Raw genomic sequence first — 24,612 nt, forward strand, 5'->3', positions numbered from 1 at the left:
ACAACCATCTTACGAAATGCTGTTACAAAAAAAAGACTGTACTGTAAAAAACCCACTCTAGTTTCGTAACATGGATGGATCTGCGCTATGTTACGGCAGTGAAGCTTCCGTCCTGCAGCTACCACAAAGACAAGTTTGTGACATGAAATTCTAGTTACAAACGTCCATCTTGACAACCATCTTACGATTTGGATCTCAACTATCTACTGATGCTACAAACCCAAGGGATTCAACGAAACACAACATCTGTTCACTATTTCAGTTACTCTGAATCTTTGACGAATAACCGCAAGCAAAAGACTATGAATCTGACAGTTTACTGCACGGAGGGAAAGCAGAGCAGAAATGGTCTTTGCAACTCATGATCAAACGGGCCTCGCAAGGGTTATTATAAATAAACTCCTCTTAACGGACCAAAAACATTTCAGTGTGGATTCATTCAGCTAGAGCATCATTTCGTATTCAACGATTTCTTCACACCCCGAAGGGCACCCCACATGACAGTTGATACAATGAAGAGGAGCACCCCGGTGCCAATGGCGTACTTCAGACCGAGGTTCATGAGCAGGTTTACCAGCAACCCTGCGAGGACCACTCCCACGAAGTTGGCGGACAAGCCTGACCAGAACGGCATGCCCAGGACGGACGCGATGATGGCACCGGTCCATGCTCCCGTGCCTGGGAACGGGACGGCGACAAACAGCATCAGCCCGAGCCACTGGAACTCCTCGACGGGCGCAGCCTTCCGTCGCGCCCGCTCGAAGAGGAGGTCCATTATCCGGGTCGCCCAAGCGCTTCTCTGCGAGAGGAAAGTTGCGAGTTTCTTCAGGTAGAGGATGATGAATGGCACAGGCACCATGTTCCTGGAGAAACAGAGAGTACATATCAAGTTCTATACATATAGCATTAACATTAAACATTTTCTCAAGAGAGATGACAAGTTGCTGACACTAGACTGACAACTGGCAATTTACATTTTAGTCAGGCCATTGTAAAATGACAGTAAAACATCATCACGGCCCTATATATCAATCACCAGGATCAAATACTACTCCCCCCGTTCACTTTTTTTTTTGAAAGAAAAAGGTAGACCATGATCTACCTTATGCATTCAAAACGGGGCAAAGCCCGAGTGACCGAAGTCAGATTACATGAAGGTGGCGTGAGTGCTGCTTCAAAGCAGCCGGCCATCACCAAGCCTATACGGAGTGTGGGGAGGGGGGCGGGGAGAAAACATCAGCAAAATTACAAAGTTTGATCTTATTTCCTTCGTTTTTGGCGCGATTGCCCCATAGCCTGAGAAGTTGTGCAATCTCATGAAACGCTCTAGCACTGGCCCACTTGGTGTTATGGAAGACTTGATCATTTCTGGCTGCCCACAAGGTCACAGCGCATGTCACAGCGCATGCTGCAGCCACAATATGCCACAGCTTGCCATACGCGGTAGGTTCAGGCCGTAACATGAATTCAGCTAAATCGGTTGCTTGCCTTGCACTGCTTCGTGTGTTGGTGCGTTCCCATACTGCGTCAGCTAGCCTGCATCTAAGGATTATGTGGCAGGCACTTTCAGTGGCCGGACATAAGTCGCAGCCGTTGTGCGTTGTGATTGATGTCCAATTTTTCCTGAGAATATTATCCCTTGTATTCAAGCGCCCCCGTAGCGCAAGCCAGAGGAAGACCCGGTACTTGTTAGGAATCAGGCTGTCCCAGATTTTTGGAGCAATAGGGCAGAGGACCCCTCTGAAAGTGACCAAATCATAGAAGAAAGCAGTAGTTGCGTTACCAGTTCTCGTAACCGGGCTTCTAAGATCCTTGATAGAGGGGGTCGGATGAATGTCAATGAGCAGAGCAAGCAGTGTCTCCAGTTCTCTTGTGGCTGTTGCAGTCAGGTTTGGATGTAACTTGATATTCCAATGCCCATCGCTGAACTGAGAGGCGACAGTGCAGCAAGGGGTTTGTGCGAAAGAGAAAAGTACTGGGAAAGAGTGGTGCAGCCTTCCACATTGTAGCCAGCAGTCGTACCAGAATGAGATCCTGGAGCCATCTCCTAGAGCACATTTTGTGGATTCAATTACTGTTTTCATAGCAGTTGATAGACATCTCCATGTGACAGTATTTCGACCATGTTTGGCCATCGGGATGGTATGCTGGGGCTCACAACTTTGCCATGATATGCAAGCTCCTCCCGTTCACTTTTGTAAGACCGTTTAGATATTTAAGACAACACCCAAAACAGTTGAATTTCAGCTGTCTAAAACGTCTTATAAAAGTGAACAGAGGGAGTACTAACATCAATGCTGAATAGCACTTGCTTCCACATCATCTGGATTTTATGCACGCGGATGCCACATCACCTTCTTCCTGCCCACGCCCTCCTCTCTCACTCTCTCCCTCTCTCTTCTGTCTTCTGCACAGTACAGAAATGGAAGTGCAGATTTTCTCCGAATGTTGATGTATTGGAATTCTTCTGCTGGGAATGCGTCTTCTCTCATGAGGTTTGGGCAGCGGTTCTGACGGCTTGGGGGGAAGTAGACTGGATGCCTGACCTGAATACAGACTTGGTTGACTGGTGGAGCTCGCGAGTGATCGAGGGGCGGAGTCCCAGGGATACTCGAACGGCAGTCTTGCTTGTTGACATAGTCTTTAACAGCGCGGCTTCGTCAACGCGTATGGTTCTTCAGAAGGTTTGCGACGAGGCAAGGGACTAGAAGTCGGCAAAGCTACTGTAATCTGCTCTTCCGATAGAGTTAGATGTGGGGTGGGCTGTTAGTGAGTAGTTGATTCGGGAACCTTGGGCCTCCGGCGGGCTGGAGGTGTTGTAACTGGTTTCCGGTGTTGTACTGATCACTTTGGCTTTGCTTCTTCTATGATACTGATGCATCCGCTGGGATGTATTCTTGGAAAAAAAATGTACTGGAATTCTGCAGGGAGTTGTCAAAGACGTTTCAAATAGAGGTGACGCTGACCTTTGTAGTAGTGAAAGGTGGGCAGCAGTTGAGTCAGGTGGTTGGGACTTAAGAGGGAAGAGCTTGATAGGAAGATCGATACGTTCATCTCATCCTCTTACAAACTGAATACCTGTACTCCAATATTAGTACCATGTCCTAGTTTCTCTCAGGGGAAGAGGGACTCCTATGGCTTGTCCATATTGTACTGCCAATTCTCCTGAAAATGGTACCAGTGTGGTGTATTTATCTTATTGATATCGATTCAAAAGAAGAAACAAGTCGCTGGTACCGTATAAGTTGTACTGCATTCATGCAATGCCCATAGCACATTGCTTCCAAACAAGAATTAATTGCATGCACGGATCTATAATGGATTGATGATCCCCAAAATTCCTCAAACGAGCAAAACAAAAGGAGATGGGATGCAATCGTCTCACTGCTATTCAGAGGTGATAGGCAAAGTCGGTGAGAAGGAGGCGATGGAGAGCTCTCAGTGGTTGGCGTGCTGTGCAGCCGACTTAGCCGAGGTGTGAGTGACACAGGATTGGATTCCAGGATTGGTCACTGATGATAGGATGAGGCGGAGGGGAGGGAAGACAGAGAAAGGAGGGAAGAGAAGGAGGAAGTTGAAATACCACCCGTGTGTGCAAAACCAAGGTGAGGTGCATGCCACTCGAGTAAAACCATCAACCACGCCATTAAAGCCGTTGCCAAAACCAGGCGGGGAGTATTGTGCCTTGTGGTCCTCTGTCTCTGGCTGTGCTGGTTATGTCACCTCTGGTTGCTGCTTCCAGTTGGTGGATGCTCAATGCAACCTTCTTGTTTGTTCACCGCGTTGTTTTCTTCAATGGAATATGAAGCTCCTTAACTGGAACATGAGAGAGTTGAACAACCCGGCCTGGAGGAGGTCGCTACAGAAATTTTTCTCACTAACCAGTGCAACATTGTACACTTTCAAGAAACTAAATTGGCTGATGTTGATAAAAGTATGGTGCTGAGGTCCTGGCCAGCAGATTTTCTGAGGACTTCGTCTTCAAAACTGCTGTTGGTACAAGAGGTGGGATCCTGGTTGCCAGCACAGATGATTGTGCTATTTCCTTCGACTAGAATACCTACTGGTACTACTACTGATCTGACCAATATTGCTGCTGTGTATGGGCCTCCGGAGGACAGTGATAAGATCCTTTTTCTCAACGAGCTTAAGAGCACAAGGAATAGTGTGTTGCCTGATCGGATGATTCTTGGGGACTTTAATCTCATTTGTCGTGTCAGCGACGAAAGCAACTCCAACATTAATCTCAGAATGATGGGCCGCTTTAGGAACGTGATTGATGATCTTGAGCTGCAGGAAATTGCTCTTAATGGAAGGAGGTTCACCTGGTCTAAGGAGAGAGAGATCACGGTTCATTCAAAAATCGACCGTGTTAATATTGGGAGCTGAGCCACTTGTAATATCAGTTGTCTCCGGCCTCAACTACCATTTTGCATCACTGTTCAATGGTCCTCAGAAGATGGATCTCAAGCACTATAAAGGGTTCAGATTTGAGGCTTTGTTGGCTAAGGATGGAGGGATTCAGAGAGAAGCTGCTTCAGCCTGGGCTAAACCTGTTTGCTCGAAGGATGCTGTAAAGATTCTGCACATCAAGCTGTCAAGAACTGCTCATGCTCTGAAACTGTGATATACAAGATAAAAGAAGGAAGTGAGATTCAGAAAGGAGGTAGCCAATGAGGAGATTCTCCAGCTGGACCTTCATCAGGAGGAACGTGAGCTATTTGCGAAGGAATGAAACCTTCGTTTTATCTTGAAATCGAAGCCGCTTGGCTTTGCAGCGCTTGACATAGTGAGATGGTGTCAGAGATCTTGTATTGTGTGGGTCAAATCTGGAGATTCAAACACAAAAGTTTTTCACGTTAAAGCGAATGACCAGGAGGAGGAAGAATCACATTCCTGTTCTGAAAAATCTGAAGGGTGAAGAGATGTCTGACCATGATGCTAAAGCTCGGGTGCTGCTGCATCACTTCAATTCCCTGCTCAGAGAGGCTTGCCAGAGACCTTGTGGGGCTTAATTGCGATTCTTTTTTCCTGTAATTGACTGCCAACCTCTTTTGGACAGAATTGCTGGGAGGTTGAAGCCATGGAAAGGGAAAACTCATGTCCAGAAAGGGGCATCTAATGCTTGTCAATTCTGTGCTGACAGCGCTCACAACCTATTTCTTCACTGCTTTTCCACCGTCCAAGTGGATTATCAAAAAGATAGACCAGATCCGGAGAAATTTTCTCTGGTGTGGATAAGAGCACTGTTCCAAATATCGGTCAGTCAACTGCCGATATGGTCAGTTAACTGCTATTCGGACCACTCCCGATACGACATACGAGAATGTGCTATTCAAGCCATTAACTGGTAGGTCCAGTTAATTTGTCTGACAAGCCTGTTTATCAGCTGTCAGGCCGATTTATCGGCTGGCCAATTAACTGCTAGGCATTTTCAGCGCAAAACTGGCCCGTTCCCTACCTACTTTTCAGTGTGCAGGTTTATGGCCTTCCAGATCGGATGCCACATCATCAGAACATCAAGGCAACAATTTTCCTTGTTGCTATGTAGCCTAGGATTGAATATTTAGACACTTAGTACATTGCATGTTGCTATATAGCCTAGGATATATAGATATGACTGTAGTTAACCTCCCGATAAATGGGTTACCGATAAATTCAGCTAAATGGCCGATTCGCCAATTAATCCCTACTCATCACCCGACCGATATGGTACCAGTTACCGACATCCTGAACATTGGATAAGAGGAGCACAGGGGCAAGTGTTTAGTAAGCTGGGTGAAACTCTGCTCGTCTAAATACTGTAGAGGATTAGGAGTGAAATATTTGGAGTACTTTAGCAGGGCATTGCGGTTAAGATGGCTATGGTTCAACTGGGACAATGTGGACAGACTTTTGAAAGGACTGCCTGTTACTTGCAATGCGACTGATCAGCAGCTCTTTGCGACCTGCACTTCGATTCACATTGGGAATGGGGAAAAGGCCTCATTCTGGTTTGACGGTTGGCTTGATTCACCGGCTTGATGGAGTCCCTCTGAAAGATATGGCGCCCAGCTTATTCCAGTTGGCCTCTAGGAAAAGTATCTCTGTTTGTGATGGGATCAGGGGAGGAAAGTGGATAAAGAGCCTTCACAGGATTAACTTGGAGGAGGAAATTGACATGTTGTAGAAAAGGTCTAAAGTGCAGTGTGTGGGTGGGGTGGTCAGCTATCTGAAAACCCAGACTGCGTATCTTACAAGCTCACAGCCTGCAACTCTTACTCGGCGGTGTTTGCGTATGATGGGCAGTTATTCGGCAAATTCCTTGTAATGACCTACTGAAGATTTGGAGTGTTGAAGCTGAAGGAGAAGTGCAGTTTTAACTCTGGCTTCTCCTGCAGAACAGACTGTAGACTGCAGACACGATGCATGTGAGAGGCTGGCCGCACAATGATGTGTGCTCCATGTGTGACCAGGTGCTGGAACTGGCGAACCAGCTAATGCTAGGATGTTCTTTTGGTAAGCAAATTTGGTTTGCCTTCTCCTCCTCTCATCCTAGAGCTTCTGGCATTGCCCTGAGATCTTCCGTCGCTGTCCGGTGGAGACAACCTTTGTTTAATTCATGCTGACCTCCGTGTATAGGCCAGCTTGATCGAGAGTAATTTGCATGCATTTTTCTTTGGTTTTTAGCTGGTCTTGAGCTATGTACAGACTTCCCCCTTCTTTAATTCAAAGCAGAGCTCCTGATGTTCCCCTAGAGAAACAGGCAGGGAAAGAGGTAACTATCTTTTGGGGGACTAAGGGTGAATTTTTTTTTATGTGATAAAATGAGCATATCATATAAGTTGGGGTCAGAACGTAACCTTTTCCATCAGGTTTAGTACAATCCACTTCATCATTAGTTAGGAAAAATGTCGAACACCTTGAGGAACTGACACTACTAAATCTACTAGATGAAGCATTGACACTGAGATAAGAAATATACCCCAAAACTGCCAGGACGGTGAGCCGGACGGGGTGAAGGCGCATCCAATACCCGGCCGGAATCGCTCCCCGCAGCTCCAGCACCGGCAACGTGGCCAGCGTGAACACGACGGCGTCGTCGGGCCAGCCGAGGCTCCGCAGCGACGCCGCGACCCGCAGCCCGAACCCGGACGCCTTGATGGAGTCCTCGGCCGCCGCGAGCGCCGCGCCGCGGCAGCCGAGCAGAGCAGCGGATCCCAGGAGCGCGAACAGCACCAGACGCCTCGGGAGAGCGCCCCAGTCGCGGGGCGCCTGGCCCAGCCCCTCCGTCGCCTCACCGCCGCCTCGCGCGGGCGCCGCCCCGCGCGCGGCTCTGGCGACGGGGGCGAGAGCTCTGCGGGGAGGAGCGGAGGCTGGAGCCCTGAGGCGGCGGAGAGCGGGCGGCGGGGCCACGAGGAGAGGCCTCCGTCTCCAGGATGCCGGCGGGAGAGGCGAGGGCGCGGCGGCGAGAAGTGCGGCCGCCATGGCTGACCCAATCGAGGAGAGAGAGGCTGCTCCTACGCTTGCCGTGGCGGCCGTGGTGGTCTGCGGGGTTTGGATGGGTACGGACGGTGGTTACGAGGAGGGGAGCGGTCGTCGGAGGAGCGCCCGAGGCCGCTGCGGCGCCATACCACAGGACGCGACGAGAGCCGGGTGGGAGTGGGACGCCAGCGGAAACAGAGGATTTTTTTTTTTTGAGGGAAGCGGAAACAGAGGATTGTTTTAACGGAAAGTACATATTAAAAATCTCTTGTGAATAAACCAGGTCAAAATAAAAAAAGACAACGCTAGCCGCCCGTCGACTGTCAGAGCGTGAGATCGGCCCACTCCACTGCCGCTGGATTGAAGCGATGCGTGCGTTCGGGATTGCGTTGACCGGTTCGTCCTTCTGGATCCTCGCGCATGGATGCGTGGTGACCCTCCCACTTGAGGGCAATGCACGTTCGTTTTCAGGCGAGGTTTCTGCCCCCTTTCTCCATTGCCAAGGCTGCGGGTCCTCACCCGCTGCTCCGGCGACGAACGGGGGTGGGCACCCCAATGATTCTGCTCCTGCTGGTTGGAAGGGTTGGCCAAGTTTGTTCTTGGGGCGTCGTTTCAGTGGTGAGCACAGCGTCACGGAATAAAGTGCCTATGCTCTTCTCCCACATCGGCGGCGCATTGTTGACGAGGCATACGGCTAGGAGCAGCCACATGATGAGCTTACATTGAAATTGGGGACTGACACTCATTGAGGAAGGGAAGCATGAGTGGAAACTCACAACTCAAACCAGGTGGGAGAAGAGGATTGTTTAGCCGGAAAGTACTCCCTCCGTCCCATTATATAAGAGCGTGTAACTCTTATATAATGGGACGGAGGGAGTATATATTAAAAAAATCTCTTGTAAATAAACCAGGTCAAAACAAAAAAAAGGACAATGCTAGCCGCCTGTCGACCGGTAGAGCGTGAGATCGGTCCACCCCCTGCTGCTGGATTGAAGCGATGCGTGCGTTCGGGATTGCGTTGACCGGTTCGTCCTTCTGGATCCTCAGCTCCTCGCGCGTGGTGAACCTGTCCTACCTTAGCGCAACGCGCATTCCTTTTACTTCTCCGGCACAAACCACTTAGCTCCTCGTGGTTTCCAGGCAACGTTTCTGCCTCCTTTCTCCATTGCATTGTTATGCTCGTTGAGAAATTATAAAGAAAATTTGTGCACATCCATCCTGCTTTGCAAAAGGTGTTTTACGAACTTCCCAACATTAATCATCCTATAGCTAAAAAGATCGTTACCGTTATCCTTATGCGAGAATTTGATTTTATAATACAAGAAGCTAGGGATATTTTTGCTTTCTATAATACGAGGCTACGGGTCCTCGCCCGCCGCTTCGGTGACGGATGGTGCTGGGGAGTGGGGACCCCGGCGGTTCTGCTCCCACTAGTTGGAAGGGTTAGCCAAGTTTGTTTTTGGGGCGTCGTTTCGATGGTGAGGATGGTGTCATGTCTTTGGAATAAAGTGGTAGACACTCAAAGCTTAAAGGTGTCGCCACTCGTGGTAAAAACTCCAATCTCAAAGGTGATATTATTGTACTTATGGTAATGACCTTCAAGATTTTTTGTGTGTGAACAAGAGTGCTTCCTCTATGATTTTCATTAACAGAAATCACAGTGTCTTCCCTAAAACAAACCACCAAACAAATGCATGATTTGAATATGGACCCAGTCATGCTATCCCCAACTGTCCATCCAAACCACAAAATAGGCTAAACAGCAAGCCTGTCGATAACCTAGAGAGAGCTAATAAGTTTTTTTTTTAAGAAAACATCAGTCTCATCCTGGGACAACACACTCCGCGTCTCCAAGATGATTTTTTTATTTTATTTAACCAGCTAACATCAACCACAAGCTCTACCGCGGATATAGGTCTTTCGCATAGCAAAATACTGGAAGAAAGCAAACAAGGCTCCACTAGGGGGAAGAGGTTCTCCTTTTAGCCAGTAGCATGACCTCTTAGATGGTATACCCATCCAAAGCATGCTTATCTATTGACTGCGGGTCAAACAATTAACCTGCTATGGATGCATATATAGCTACTCTGCCACCGGTTGTAGAAAAAATTATTGTGCTGTCAAACGTTCTAGCGCGCGATCCAACTACTTTGCGCACCACTAGGCAATCGGACGACAGACCAGGGCTGGACGGGTACATGCTCCGATATAGAAATTAGAGGACCATCCAGTTTAATGTTCCACTTCAAAATAGCATACCAAACTAGTAGCAAGGAGAAGCTTCATAAAGAATCAAGAACTACACAAAAGATTCAACAAAAAGAAATAGAGGATTCTAGACTCGCAATGACAACTCGGTGTGGCAGAAGGACAATTGGTATACTATGGTTTAAAAAAATGAGAATAACCAACCAGGCAGAAAATATGTAGTGCATCATATATATAGGTAACATAAATAATCAAAGCAAGATCCCTTTCCCTTTCCCTTTGTTTGTATTAGAGGAATTAGACCCAAAAAACCTCTCCAACCAATCATTTTCCCGTCCTAGTGGTGATCACCCCCAAAAGCACCAAATTCCCCCAATATAGACGAGAAATTGCCTCTCCCCAAATACCTCCCCTATCCAATGGGGCCCGTATTTCACTCCACCGCATTCCAAATCCACACCACCCGCTAGGATTGTCTTTCGTCGTCTTGCACGCTCGAGCATAGAGTGCCACCATTGACCTCTGAGCTGCCGCAACCGACAATCATGGACCACCGCCTCACCCAACACCACTCTTCCTGCCCTTTGTCCTCCCCCAATGACCGACGACACTCCAAACCACGTTGGTGCACCACTGCCCCAGCCTGCGTGCCCAAGCATGGCCGCGAATGCCCCCTGCGCACGCCCCCATGCTCGAGCTCGAGCCCGCCTCAGTGCCCCACCACCACTGCCCTCCCCCGTATTTTTACCCCATTGAACAACAATTGTGTGTTGGAGATGAGTTTATTGATGATCTGTAAGAGCAACCGCCGCCAATAATTTGAAATTGTTATCGGGGAGCCCTATAACAATCTTTTGGGGATGAGTTATTGGGGAGCTGTTGGAGATACCCATGCCTAGGCGTAATCATGCTAGATGTACGAGCGCTAGGGGTGGCATAACACATAATTAAAGCCTACCACATTTTTTCCTTGGGTGGATCCCGATTCTATATTCATATCTGGCTTTAAAAAGTTGTCTAATCTCAAATTTTAAGGCTGGTCGTAGCAGGAGTAACATAGCAAGTAACATAACATATCCCGAGACAAGTTTGCTTATGTGGCAGCTAGTTAATGAGGAGAAAGGTGTTTGGAGTAACATATTATGTTACCATCACATAGCGTTTCCCAAGAAAAGTTGAGTCTACAAGCTAATAAATGCAACCATATATGTTACTACTTTTATGACACTTTGCACTATCTCTTACTCCTAATGTCTCAGTTGGTAGTCTCCGTTCCGGGTTTATTTTCGTCCCATCACTTTCGTCCGGTTTTTTTTCGTCTCCCCTCCCCCCACCCCACGCATGCAGCCCAAAAAAAAGACGCTGCAAAAAAAACCAAAGCCTATCGATCCCCTCAAGGACACAACGCCGCCCTCGTGCGTTCTCAGAGGTCACAGCGCCGCCTCCCCTCTATCGCCAACTCCGACGTACGATCTTACCGCCGCCGACCTCCCAGAGGAGACGTCGCCCGCGGACGTCCGGGGTCACGCCGCGGACTTAAGGGATCAACGTCGCCGACCTCCCAGAGGGGACGCTGCCGCCGCTGACCTCTGAGGGGAGACGCCGCCGCCACCTCCGCTAAACCCTAGGCATCCACCACCGTGCTCCCGCCGTCGGGTTCCGCCTGCGTTCGCCACCATGCGATCGCCTTCCTCCCTCAGGTTCATCTTCCCTCTTTTCTCTGTTTGGATCAAGACGGAGAGAATCAAATCTGAGACGGAGAGAATCAGATCAGGATAGAGAGACGGAGATGAGGATTGAGGCCATGGGATCCCTTGCTAAAATTGAGAGGGAGGGAGGGAGGGAAAGGGTATCCTTGTGCAGGGCTGTGCGGACCTCGTTCAGTTCATGATGCATTGCCTCGTTCAGTTTCTGCTATGTTCTTAAACCGTTCTTCTTTTCATGTACTAATGTATGTCCTGCTAGGAGTAGTACCACCGTAGTCTTCTTTCTCTGTACTCCAAAATCTGAAAGAGGATGTCAATTATGTGATCGAAAAGATACCACCTATATAAAAAGAAAAGTAACCAGTCGTCATCACTACAAGGTATTCAAGTAAGGAAGCATGCATTTGTTGAGTTATGCAAGGCCATGCTTCCGTGTTTTGTGTGGATGCTGGAATGCACAGGCATCTTATCTTCTTGCTCCTTTATACCAACTTTTGGTATTTTATCTTTTTAACTGACAGAACCACTCTATATTTGTCGGCATGGAAATTGGAATAGACATTGTAGATCCAGTGTGAGAATATCATAGCTGCGCTAAGTAAATGTACTATTGTTTAGAATGATAGTCTCATTATTTTTTTTAAAGTTAGGATGGTTTGCCTTACTAATTGTACAGTTTTAATTTTTTTGTTGTTGTTCAATTTGCTCTCTGCCATATTATTCTATTTTTGAGAGTTCATGAAGTCATTCTGAAATGTTATTTTTCATGTTGCTCAGCTCCTTTTCTCTACGCTGTGTCAGGCTGCAACAGCCTAAGTTTCTATTTTCTATCTGGGCTCCACTCGCAGTAGTAGGATGCTCATTGGCAACCCAAGGTGTGTATGCCCCTACTTCCCCAAGGTACTCAAGCCCCATGCCTGGGGTGACTTCAGCCACTTGACAATAGTTCCGCCTTAATTTGTTCCATATATGTGTTGCAGTATCAATGCATTTTCCATTCAACTTTCTAAAGATTTTTGTTCACAGATGTGTGCTGTTGTGAGGCATGTAGCACCACTTCTCCTGACTGCTATAATCAGTGGAAGATCTCATGACATGGTATGTGGTTCATGTTTTCTGTATCTCTTGATATTTGACTTTGTGAAACTAACTGAATTGTACTAAAGATAGGCGTCATGGTCTCATGGAATGGACATCATGGGGCTTATTAGGAACTCTGAGTTCAGCGGGCACCATGCCGAAAGGTGAAGCAACTTTTGGTATTTTGTTATAGCACGATTTGTTCTTCTGTTTCCTAAACTTGATCGCTCACTAGCTTTCTTTCACATGGTAAAGAGGTCAATCTCTTCCAATACACAATCGCTAAGGTATGTATCAATGTCTAAAGGTTAAAAAAGACCCAGGTTACACCATATGGTTTAGGTTGCTCACCTTGGTGGCTGACTAGGCGTTCAAAAATCTTAGTGAGAGTATAAAGGACATTGTTGATGGTGCAATAATGGAACACAACAAGTTGTGTGTGTGTGTGTGTGTGTGTGTGTGTGTGTCGCATGACCTGGGAGTCTACATCTAAGAGTTCCTTTCAGTTTTCTATCAGAAACATTTCTTTATAAAAGTTCTGTTGGACACTTATCTTCTCTTTACTTATCGTTTCGTGGGACTACGAAAAAGTTCATCTGTGTGTAACTACAAGGTTCTCGAAGTCCGCCCTCTCATTGACAGGGTGAAAGTTGTGGAATTTTTGCTTTAACTGCCTGGAGTAAGATGACAGGACATACAAAGATGCATTCAAGGTAAGCTCCAGTGAAATTAGGTGTTCATAAGACAATTCTTTCAAGTTGCGACCTACATTGTGGTGTCTCCGTTCATCAAGTTCTGAGCACCAGCTCCAGTGAAATTAGATGTTCATCCAGCCATACTCCTAGGTGGATTTCTTTGGTGTGCTTATTATTGTGTAGTTAGTGGTTATGCACATGCCTCATCATCTGATATTTCTGCAGTAGTTACTGAAAGCAATCTGAGGACAAAGCTTTGATTGTTGTTGTAGTTGAAGATTCAGAGTTGCAAGGCAGACACAGTTAACATAGATAAGAAACTATAGAAGATTTATCAAACCAGATATATGGGCTTGGTTATGCACTGAATCATTGTGGAGGATCTCAGGTAATTAGGCCATACAACAAAATTAAATTTTACTTGCTTTTAAATGTTTAGGGGGCAGATGATGTTTCATATGCTAGACTGAAGTACGCACCTTTTAAGAGTATCACTGATACTCCAGTCACCCATAAAAATGGAAGTACTGAAAATTAGTTTGCAAGGAAAATAACTAAATAGTGAGTCCAAGCAAACCTACTGTCTAGATTACATGAGATCATTTTAGCTCTAAGAGTTTCTTTTATCTTTTTTTACATTCTGGTAAACATGTGGGTGAATAACTGTTAGAAATTGTTCTGTATGTACACGTGCATTCTACTAGAACTGGTGCTTGAAAGAATAAAAAGTTCTATAATATTTGTAAGCCAAACGGTGGAAAAGCTCACTCCTCACAGTAGATTACCATCGTCTACGTATCTGCTTTGTCGAAACAGAGTCCACAGGTTTACTCATGTCATCTGTTTTTTGTTGTTTGAGGAAAGGTTTGTTAGGAGCCCATCTCTTCTGCAGCAAGCCCTGCAGAAAGAGAGCTAGATATAATGGTACTTGCTAGCCTTTTAATGGACACTTCCTTTTGGCCTTTTTTAGTTTCTCTAATTAGGTAAGATACTTCAATGAGTGAGAATTTTTTGTTCCCTCCCTTTTTCATTGTCTTTTGAGTTTTGCTTTGTGGTGAGAGGAGGATAGAGATACCCAATTGCCGTGGGGATCAGAGATTAGGTGAGGTCACATTGTTTGTCTCGGCTTTACAGTGTGAGGTGAAGGAAGAAAATAAAGTAATGTTAGAATATTACAATCATATATCTAGACATACTCTACTCCTAATGGAGCAGTTGGAAAATAAAAGCCGGGAGAAGTATGTCCCCTCCGTCCTCCTCCCGCGACGCGCGTCACGGGAGAAACCCTTGCGCCGCCGCCGCCGGGACCCCCTCCTCCTCCCCTTCTCCCATCCCCTGCCGCCGCCTGCGAGCAAGGCCGGGCGAAGCCCGGTCGGCTCTGGTGGTGTGTGGGGGGGGGGGGGTCTTCCCTTCACCGTGTGGCCGCGTGTGGCGCAGGATGGCGTGGCCGGCGAAGGCGCCATGCGAGTAGGTCAAGAACTTGCAGATGCTACGTTTTTTATTTTGAAGTTAAGACTCAACTTGGAGCATTGGAGCATTTGAGAAATCTCACCGCCAAGTCGACATCCAGCAATGGCATCTAGAGCACAAAGGTCTAAAATTGAAAAGTACACAATCTGTCGAAATGCTCTCACCATCTCACGAAATTGATGTGCTCGGTGAGGCAGAGGACGATGGTGTAGTGCTGCCGAAGCTCGGTACTTCCTTCGCTGCACTGTGCTTGCTCTTCTAGGTGTCATCCAACGTTGCCCTTGCGCGCATCCGCATCAGTCTCCAACCTTGTTACAATTAATATATTAACGCCCATTGCTTCAAAGGGATATATATGAAAAGACAACAGAATAGAAAACCATAGAAACATGGTGGAAATGACTAAACAGAATTACTATATGCACATCTTTGTAGAGAAGGTAAAAAAAAGAAATTTCTTCCTCTGCTCCAAGTGTGACACCTCTGAATCTTTCAGTTGTAGAAGAAGACAGAATGGAGATTAGACTAATCTGCCTTCTCGTTTTGAAGATCACAACAACATTTACTACATCACAATGCACAAGAACCTAACGGTTACGTCAAACAGAGTTTGGAAATCAACAATCATGAGTTGTGAGATAACAAAATAATCACATCTGACTTGGTCACTCAAAAGAACTTATGCAGGTAAGAACCCTTACTGTGCTACTGCTAACGCCATAATTTATTTGATTCAAGTGGAGAGCTTTTTTATTCCTACAAAGCTCAAAATATATAGCATTTTTCAGAGAAAGGTAACAGCCTCAACAGATTCTAGATAAGAAAAGGTCACAGAAGTGCATGAAGCTGGATTTGAGAGTGAGACTGAGAAGAAAACACTACGGGGTAATCAAAGTACAACAGGTGATTCAAATAGAATGTTTAGGATACATATGTTTACAGTTGAGTTTCAGTTCGTAGAAATATAAAGTTTGGTACATCTGGACTGAAACAAAGCTCAAAAAAATTGTACCTTCGCTGTGTGATTTCCCTGTCAAATACCGAGCATACTATCAGTAGGCTGTGTAGCAGGCCAACAGGCAGCAAGCCAGCAACTCAGCCTGGGTTGGCCAGACCGACGGCACGGCTCAGCTTGAGGTAGAAATCCTCAAGTCGCCCTCGGCTCCGGAAATCGCCCTGGGATGGCTAGATCCACGGCGCGGCTCGCCGACGGCCGGATCCGGCTGCTCACCGCGACACCTGGTCTCACCACTACTCACTGGACCCGACCGAAACAGATAACCGTGGCGGGGACCGAGGAGTGGAGGGGATGGGAGGCGGCAGGGTGTGCCAAGGTGGGGAGTTGTGGCGGCTGGGATGTCGTGGCGGAGAGGGTTGGCGGCGGCGACGATGTGGCGGAGAGAACGAGCGAGAGGGGTGAGAGAGTGTGGTCTTGTAGAGGGTTGCCATGGGGTGAGAGAGTGAGAGGGTGGCTGCCGTGAGGATAAGTCAGGATAGGTGGAAAAACTAATTTGGTTTGTCTCTTTTGTTTTACATGTTTACGTAATTAACAACTTGGTTCTTTCTTATACCACATTACACAGTACACGTGGAGCCTGGCACTACATCCAGCACCCAACATGTAACAAAGCAAGATCTAGATAGTGAGTTCAGTTTAAATTAGCATAAATTAACAAGCAAGCATGACATTATTTATACAATAGATCCACAGCAATGTTAAACTCCTAGACTATGCTCGGCGCGGCTTGGCAGGGAGAGGAGGATGTGGGTGGTGCGAGAGGTTGTCGGGCAGAGGAGGAGGTCAGCAACGACGTGGCGGAGAGAGGATGATGTACGTGACACCATCGAGGGATTAGAGGGAAAGGAGACATGACAACTGGCGTGGAGAGGAGGTGTCGAACGACGCCATGGAAGGAAGAGGAGGATGAGGACCATCGAAGTTGTGGAGGAAGGAGGAGGGGGCGGCTGACACCATGGAAGGGATAGGAGAGGTCGGGAGACGGCATGGAGCGAAGAAGAGGCGCCACTCCTGCGAATGAAGCTGACGACCACATTCCTGATATTGTGCATGAATATCATAAGCGCATCAAGCTAATCTTAATTTGTAATAGGTTATTAGTTGAATCATCGCTCTCTTGTATACATGTCAAATTATTGTTTTACCATCTTACATTGCAAGTGAAGTGGATTTCAATTATTACTCGATTGCACTCGTGCTATATTTTCTATACATGTGAAATTTAACATGCATTATGTTTATATATAACTTTAACAAAATATTCCAAAAGCATGTGGCAATGCACGGCCGTTCTACCTCAAGATAAAAATAAAAATAAATGCCAATAAAATTCTAACAATAATAAATGTTATCAAAGATTGATATATCTACCTATCACAAGAGAGGTAGGAGTAGTATGTTCTAGAAGATGTGTTTTTCTGTAGTGTTTCTAAATGGTAAATTGTATGGTTTCAACCACCTAAGAAAAACGTCCTACACTGATCTGATCTGTTCGCTCGCTCCCCCCCCCTCGCGGGCGACATGTGAATCCCCGACCCCCCTCTCCTCCAATCCCTCCCCGTCTTTCCCCCCTGCCGCCGCCGGCGTGGTCCGCCAGGTTATGCCCACGCAGTGCTGGCAGAGGCGGGCCGTTCTTTCCCCGCTCGCGCGTGGGGGTGGGGGGCGGGGGCTGATGGCGGTGGTGCTCCTCGGGCGAAGGCAAGCCGTTCTTTCCCCGCTCGCGCGTTGCGGGCCGTGGGTGCCCTGATGCGGCGGCGCGACCGTTGGCTGCAAGGCGCGTGGTGGTGCGGCTGGCTGGCGGCGTCCACTCCGCCCAGATCTGGGCCCTTTTGGGCCCCATCTGGGTTGGGGCGAGCCGGCGGTCCGATGTGCGGCGGTGTGGCTCCCTGGTAGTGGTGGTGAGGCATCGGGGGGTGCGGGTGGTGGCGGCTTTGTCGGCCGACGTGCTGCAGTGTGGCAACAGGGGCTGCCCTGACCCATTTGGGCTCGGTCGGGCCAGTAGGGGCCTGGTAGGCCCCTGTCGTCACGTCTGGCCGGCTTCGCGGCAGCGGCGAAGGTTGTCCCCTCTCATCGGCTGAGTTGTGGATGCCCCCGAGCCCCTTGGCTCCTCTTCCCTCCTCCAGATCTCGTGTCGGTGGCCTCAGGAGATGACGAAGTTGGTTCAGTGAACGTGGTGGCAAAGGCTGGTGGGCGGCAGGTTGGTTGGTAGACTTCAGATCGTCCGGGGTGGTGGTGGTTGTGTCTGGGTTGGTGAAATCCCTGGCGGCTCGTCCGACATCGACGTGGTGCCGCCTGCAGGCGCCGCCGGACCTCCCTAAAGGTCGTCGGGTATACGCCTTCCCCACTGTTCTCTACGTACCGAGCGAAACCCTAGGACTTGTCCGGGCAGCGGTGGCGTCGTCGTCGCATTCCTTCTTGAAGGTGTTGCTCGGTACGCGACGCTTCGGGTGCTAGGAGCGCGGTGGTACTTCACCGGAGGGTGCAGCGGTTACCGGTCATCTTTGTTTCGTTGATCTACCGGTGTCGGCATTTGTTTCTCTTTCTTTTTCTCTCGTTTTTATTTTGGGCTTGTTTGTGTTACGGCCCAAGTGAGCTGGTTGTATCGGATGGTTGCTTTATAATATAAAGCGGGGGAAACCCTTTATCGTCAAGCTCCTAAATCCATATTATGTAATAGTTTGTCAGCCAATTGCATATTGCAATGAAGTTTCTGGTTGTAACATTTGTATAAAAGGAAAAAAAAATCCTTCATGTGTTGTTTTTAATTAATGGATAATAACAATGCACATGCTTTCATGAGAAAATCGATTTTAAGAATTAAAAAAGACATTCAAGTGTTATTATCATTTGCAATGCAATGCAGAATAAAGAGGTCAATGTTTGTGTACCACCTTCTTTATTTTGTGCATCAGGTGTATAGGGTCGAATTACATTTTTTTTATCAACGTACGCTGCAAGTGAATTATTCCAATTATTTTTCTGTTTATTATTGCCTATCTTTCTATCTACTCCCTCCTTCCATCTATAGGGCCTAATGCATTTTTCGAGGCTAACTTTGACCAAATGTTAGAGCAATAATATATGACATGCAACTTACAACAAGCATATCATCAAATTCGTATGTGAAAGGAGCTTCCAATGACATAATTTTCACATTATATATCCCATATACTATTAATCTTGTCAATAGTCAAAGATGGTCTTGAAAAACGTACTAGGCCCTATATAGATGGAAGGATGGAGTATGTAAAATTTTACATGCAACAAATACAAATTTTCAAAAGCCCGTGGCAACGCACGGGCAGTCTACTAGTAAAGGTAGTAACGTAGACTAGTGTCATATGCATGGCACTGGTCTAAGTTACTCCCCACTATGACTAGCCTAATAGACAGTTTCTTGCAGATATGATTACATGATCCAAAAACATTTATTGTTACTTTAATACATATTCATTGGCATATCATTTTTTATCATATCAATGCAATATTTTCCCAAATTAGTTGGTTATGTTTGCACCGCTACATATGACAAACATCATATATTAAATTTGAGCACAGCCCCAAAGTTTTCAACAACCATCGCGATGGGATTGTATTGGTTAAGAACTCTCTTAAAAAATGTTGTACACAATAATTGTTAAAAAAACAAATACTCCATCCGTTCCTAAATATTTGTCCTAGAGATTTCAACTCAATATTTGTCTTTTTAGAGATTTCAACTCATTTTGCTTCGTACCTAGTCACTTGTTGAAATCTCTAAAAAGACAAATATTTAGGAACGGAGGGAGTAGAAAACAAGAAATTAATAACAATGGCATTGGAGCGGGAGGGGTATATTTATAAAGAAAATGATTCCGCCCCAAGTACAAAGGTAAAAGTAATGGCATCATATACAAGATCTTGGCCATTAATTCTCAGCTGACTTGTCGCCAAAGTGTTGTCATTAGGACTACAACTGACAAACGTGACTACTGCTAATAACTTGCTGCAGCGAGTCCACATGCGGCAATGTGTTCAAGTGGTGCAAGCCTGAAGGCAGCAAGAGGGAGGTGGACTCAAGAAAAAATATAGTCAGTTTACATGTAAGGACGTCGGATCATGCATGAGAGGATGAAGAAAACAGCCGAAAAGGCTTGTGGCCAGAATCAAGAGGAGACAACCACATGAAAAAGCGAATGAGCTAGTACTACAAGAGTTTTACCTAATCAATGACATTCCTATGCAGGAATAATGGTTTTTCACTGGAACCACATGAAAACACCAAGGCTGTCTCCAGAAATTTGGAGCCCTAGGGTGAAAATAAAAATAGACCTAAATTTTTGAAAGAAAAAACAATTACAATGGATAATAATAAACTTAATTTTATCCTACTCCTATCCTAGCTCAATGGACAAATAATTTTGTCCTACTCCTAATCCTAACCTAGCCTCTGGGAGGTTAAAATTAATCAAGTACTACTGATAAAAAAATAATAATTATCAATACCAGTGGAGAGGACTCGAGGGAGGGGTCGAGGATTCATGGACGATCATCAATCAATGGAAGCACACGGGGACCTGTGCGATTGGCCGTTGGCGAAAGCAAACAATTTTTTTCATAGTATCTTGTTACATAGTACATAAAAGGGATATTATTCATATAATCTTCATCAATCAATATTATAAAAGAGCTTCTTCTAGCTAGCTGCTAGTTACCTGTTAGCCTTCCTTTTTCTTTTCTTTTTTCTTTCTTTCGACGTTGTTGGGCTTTCGAGGTATGTGGAGAAGACAGTTGGAAGTAGTTCGACATATGGAGGAAACCTGTATCTGTCATTCACACACCCACCACACTCCGCATCCGCACACTTAATACAGTATGGAGTACATGACCGCAGGTACGCATGGTTCATGTCAACCATGTTCATCCACGCCTTACCACGAAATTCCTCCTCCCTCAGAAGGCAGCACAGAACATCCGGGTCATCCGGGCTGACGAAGGGGAACTCGGGAAGACGCTACGGTATGCCCAGAGCTTCATAGCCACGCTGCGCCCATAGACAATCTAGGTTGATCACGCGGTGCAGCTCCCACTGGAACTCGGAGCTCAAAGTCCAAATGGTGATTCTCTGGCGGGTCTGCTGCTGCCTTTTTCTCTCAGGAAGCTGAATCCATCTGGAGCGATCGTAGATTCTGTCATGGAAGTCATTGTCAATGTGGACAAGCGCATCTTGCCTTGGCTGCCGGACACACTTCGGTATCTCTCCGGGTAGTAGCTTTCGACTCGTACCTCGTTATGGTAGTCATTCTCTCCAGGGAATGGCACGAAGCGGAGCGCGGCGAGTCTATGGTGGAGAAGTCACATAGCAGGACGCCGCTGAAGTAGTCGACCCAGCAGAGGAAACGGCTGTCGAAAGCAAGCACGTGGTGGGTTGACCTGAGGTCGAAGAAGTGGCCGCCATTGCTCTGGTCCAGCAGCTGCGGCTTGCGGATGATTTTCCACTTCCCAGTCCCGGAGTTGAAGACGCAGAGTTCGGCAGGCATGGAATGATTGCCCGTGACATTGAGCTCGGCGACGATGTAGCGGTCCGCCGCCTTGAGCCGCAGGATGCCTGTTGGGAGGCTACCCATCAGGAACGCCCTACCTCTATCCTTGGTGAACGGAGGGAGCCGCTGCACCGAGGGGGGAGAAGAACCGGCGGCCGTGTAGACGAACAGATCTGGCGGGACGAGGTAGCTGTCAGTCTGGCTCGGGGTGGAGATGTCGAAGAGGACGAGGTCCTTGTCGGCTGCCCGGACGTAGGCATAGGCGGGAGAGACGGCTGAGCCTTGCTCGTCCGGCCAGTGGACGTTGAGGTAGGAGACTCCTTTTGGAGGGCCGCGAGGGTGACACTACTAGAAAAAGGCTTACTAGTGGCGCACCAGTTTTGCCTACTAATGGCGCACTACTGGTGCGCCACTAGCATCACGCCACTAGTAATTTTTACTAATGGCGCACCGCTGGTGCGCCATTAGTATCTGGTACTCTAATGGCGCACTGGGCAGTGCGCCATTAGTATAGGCCACGGTGCGCCATTAGTATGCCTCCCAGGGGGCCATATATACCCATGTGCTTTGCCATACTAATGGCGCACTGCAGTGTGATGCACCATTAGTATCCTTCGACATACTAATGGCGCACTGCTGGGTGATGCGCCATTAGTACCCTCTGGCATACTAATGGCGCACTTCTCTGGGATGCGCCATTAGTATCCTTTGGCATACTAATGGCGCACGTTGGCGTGATGCGCCATTAGTATGTATATTAGGGATTTTTTTTTCTTTTCTGATTTTTGCACAGATTACAAAATATATTATTGGACAGAAAATAAGCAGCAGGACACAGCAACAGCAGATTCATCGAATACAATAGAAGATTAGTCTCCGAATACAATTCATCATATTAGTCTCCGAATTCAAAAGACCGAACGAAGATAGAACATTACAAGTCTCGAGACCGCGAGTAGCGAGTTTTTCTTCACATTACAAGTCGATATCGATCATCTAAACTACCATCACATAGAAGAGAGATGCGGTCATCACGACGAGCATCATCGCGATGAAACTGGTCTTCATCCGGTTCCTCCAACGCTCCCTCCTCTCTCCCGCTAGATAGCGCGCGTATCTAGATTCCGCCTCCGCCCTAGTGGTGTACCCTTTGTAACTGTTACCGCTGAAACGGTGAACCTGTCTCCGACACTCCTCCCAGTCGTCGTAGACTCCGGGAAACCTTACCCTTGTACACGACATACGACGACATCTCTATGCACTAGCCAAACAACAGACAATACATAAGCAATATATAAGTATGCAACAAAAGGATCGGAAGAGAAAAACAAGACATCCATAGCACGATTCATGGTCCTACTAACAAATAGCATCGATTACATCTAAGTTGAACGACTGTTCAAACCAAGGAGACATACAAGTTCACTACAGTTTAATTACAACATGAGCTAATGAATGTTTCAGAACTACACATAGCATCACAACTTTCGACTCGACTCATGGGACCGGAGCGTGGATGAAGCCGCCGTCTGTCGTGATGGTCATGAAGTCGCGGGCGTTGTCAGCCTGAATTTGTAGCGTTGTGTCTATCTCGCTGTTGGACGGTTGAAATTTGAGGTAGAACTGCCCCGAGGTACGAAGGACATCTTGATGGATGATTTCTGCAAACTCCGACTGGATGCGAAAGAATTCTTGTCGGATGTCCGCGTCCTGGATTGCCCCCAAGCTTGCGGCCCAATCTTTGAGATTATTTGGTAGGAGAAGGTGATTATGGTCCCGCACGATCGCCCGCATGTGATGGAGGGCGTAGTAGGCATCCTTCTGACCGCCAGGCGGCTGCTTGACGCAGGGGAACGTCGTATTGTGGGTGAACACGTGCCTGCCGTACCTACGAACTGGCCTCTTAAAGGTGCCTCCAGATGCGGCGTAGCCGGGGAGAGCATCATCAAGAACTTTCTTGATATTTGTGTAGTCTATCTTGGAGTCACGGTCCGGGTCGAGATACGTGGCCATGGAATATTTCGGGCTTAAGAGGATGAGTGTGCAATGTGTGTCACTGCACAGAATACGGAATGTTAGAAAAAAAAGAACGATCGAAATCTAAGAAATCATATGTTACGGGGCGGTTAGGAGATGACTTACTCGGGAAAGTAAGGCACGAGGAAGTTATCCTTATCTGGGTTTGCCAGAATGACGCCTTCGAGGTGTGAACTCGCGACTTGCCGGTCCCCAGCGCTGCCCAAGATCTTGGCACGCATGTAGAAGGGGTCGACTATCACAATGTCCGGGGTCTTGTCTCTAATGATCCGCATCTCCATACTCAGCAAAAACAGCCGAACGAAGGTGTAGTCCAGCGGATGAAGGTTAAGCATAGCAAAGATGTCATCAAATCGCAGGACGATCGTACCCCCGACGGCGCTATCCACAAAGCCCTTGCCCTCTGGCACCTTGGCCACGAAAACCGGGTATGCCACATCATTCTCTCTGAGACGCCGCTTCTCCAAAGAAAGAACACTGTCATGCAGACTCCGCATAGCACCGGTTGCATCATTGAGCATATTTGTCGGTAGCATCGGTCTACCCGCCACATGCACCCTCCTCGAGATATCCTTAGGTGAAGGTGGTCCGTCCTGAGCACGGATCGTACTCGGTGCCGGTTGGCTCGCACTGGCGCCCTTGTTAGTCTTTCGTTTCCGTCCCTTCTTCTTGATCTGCTGTAATGGGATCGAGTTCTGCTCACAGACCGCCTTCTTGAGCGTGTTGGGGCTGATAATATTTGGCACCTCAGCTATCTGAGGCTCGGTGAAGGCGGCAGCTGGAGGCGTCTCCTGAGAACTGAACGCCAGACGACGCCTGTTGCAATTGGGTTTCTCCGCCGTACCAGCTAGATCGCGGTCGTCTTTTTGAGGGTTGGGTTCTTGAGAAGGAGGCCCGCAGAACTCGTCACCGTACCCATGCTCGGCAAAGTACTTATCGACGTTGGTAAATGTACCGTCGTCGTTGTCGTCGTCGTCCGGATCCTGTGCCATATGCATGTTCGGATCCTGTGCCATAGGGATGTCCGGCAGGTCCGGTAGCGTTGCGGCGTTCTTGCCATGGCTTGGCGCTGGCACGACTGGCGGTCTTGTCTGTGGGGTGGTGTCCCCCGCCCCCAAACGAATCTGGCTCTTCGGCCAAAGCAGGGGCCAGCTTACACAGGCGCCGAGGGTCATCACATCATCTTCGTCGGCCCCAACGGGTCGAATCGGAGGTAACAACTCGTCGCAGCCTGGCAGTACCCGAACCAGTTCAACCCTATAGAAGGTGGGTGGCATCGGATTACCGTGGAACACGCGGTTGCCCGGTTGAACGATTCTGCCCTTGGCGACATCGACCAACTCGCCGCCCATGATTTGCAGGAGAGTGCAAGGAACATCGGTGGCGCCCTGCGAAACCATGTAGGGCGTCAG

At 47.6% G+C, this 24,612-nt stretch overlaps 1 protein-coding gene and 1 long non-coding RNA gene across 5 annotated transcripts; one reads left to right on the forward strand and one right to left on the reverse strand.

Moving 5' to 3' along the window:
* Positions 1-346: 346 nt before the first annotated feature.
* LOC123123258 (uncharacterized) lies at positions 347-7,690 on the reverse strand. Its single transcript, XM_044543736.1, has 2 exons — positions 6,965-7,690; positions 347-863 (listed from the first exon to the last, which is right to left on the reverse strand). Exons 1-2 carry the CDS (start codon positions 7,465-7,467, stop codon positions 452-454), a joined length of 915 nt encoding a protein of 304 aa, XP_044399671.1. The 5' UTR covers positions 7,468-7,690; the 3' UTR covers positions 347-451.
* Positions 7,691-12,167: 4,477 nt separating this feature from the next.
* Positions 12,168-13,444, forward strand: LOC123123259 (uncharacterized). 4 transcript variants are annotated; one of them, XR_006460569.1, is made up of 4 exons: positions 12,168-12,278; positions 12,405-12,476; positions 12,549-12,622; positions 12,714-13,444. It is a non-coding gene; the product is annotated as an uncharacterized lncRNA (long non-coding RNA). The 4 variants fall into 4 exon arrangements; XR_006460570.1 differs by having other exon boundaries at positions 12,224-12,253; positions 12,545-12,622; XR_006460571.1 differs by having other exon boundaries at positions 12,225-12,253.
* The last annotated feature ends 11,168 nt before the right edge of the window (positions 13,445-24,612 follow it).

This window comes from Triticum aestivum, chromosome 5D, assembly GCF_018294505.1.
Source record: "Triticum aestivum cultivar Chinese Spring chromosome 5D, IWGSC CS RefSeq v2.1, whole genome shotgun sequence".
Classification (NCBI taxonomy): Eukaryota; Viridiplantae; Streptophyta; class Magnoliopsida; order Poales; family Poaceae; genus Triticum; species Triticum aestivum.

Excerpts from the sequence above, each read along its gene's own strand:
- LOC123123258 (XM_044543736.1), bottom strand. The coding sequence starts at position 7,467 with ATGGCGGCCGCACTTCTCGCCGCCGCGCCCTCGCCTCTCCCGCCGGCA. Across the intron at positions 864-6,964 it reads ACCGTCCTGGCAGTTTTGGG|GAACATGGTGCCTGTGCCAT; the intron begins GTATATTTCTTA and ends CTGTTTCTCCAG.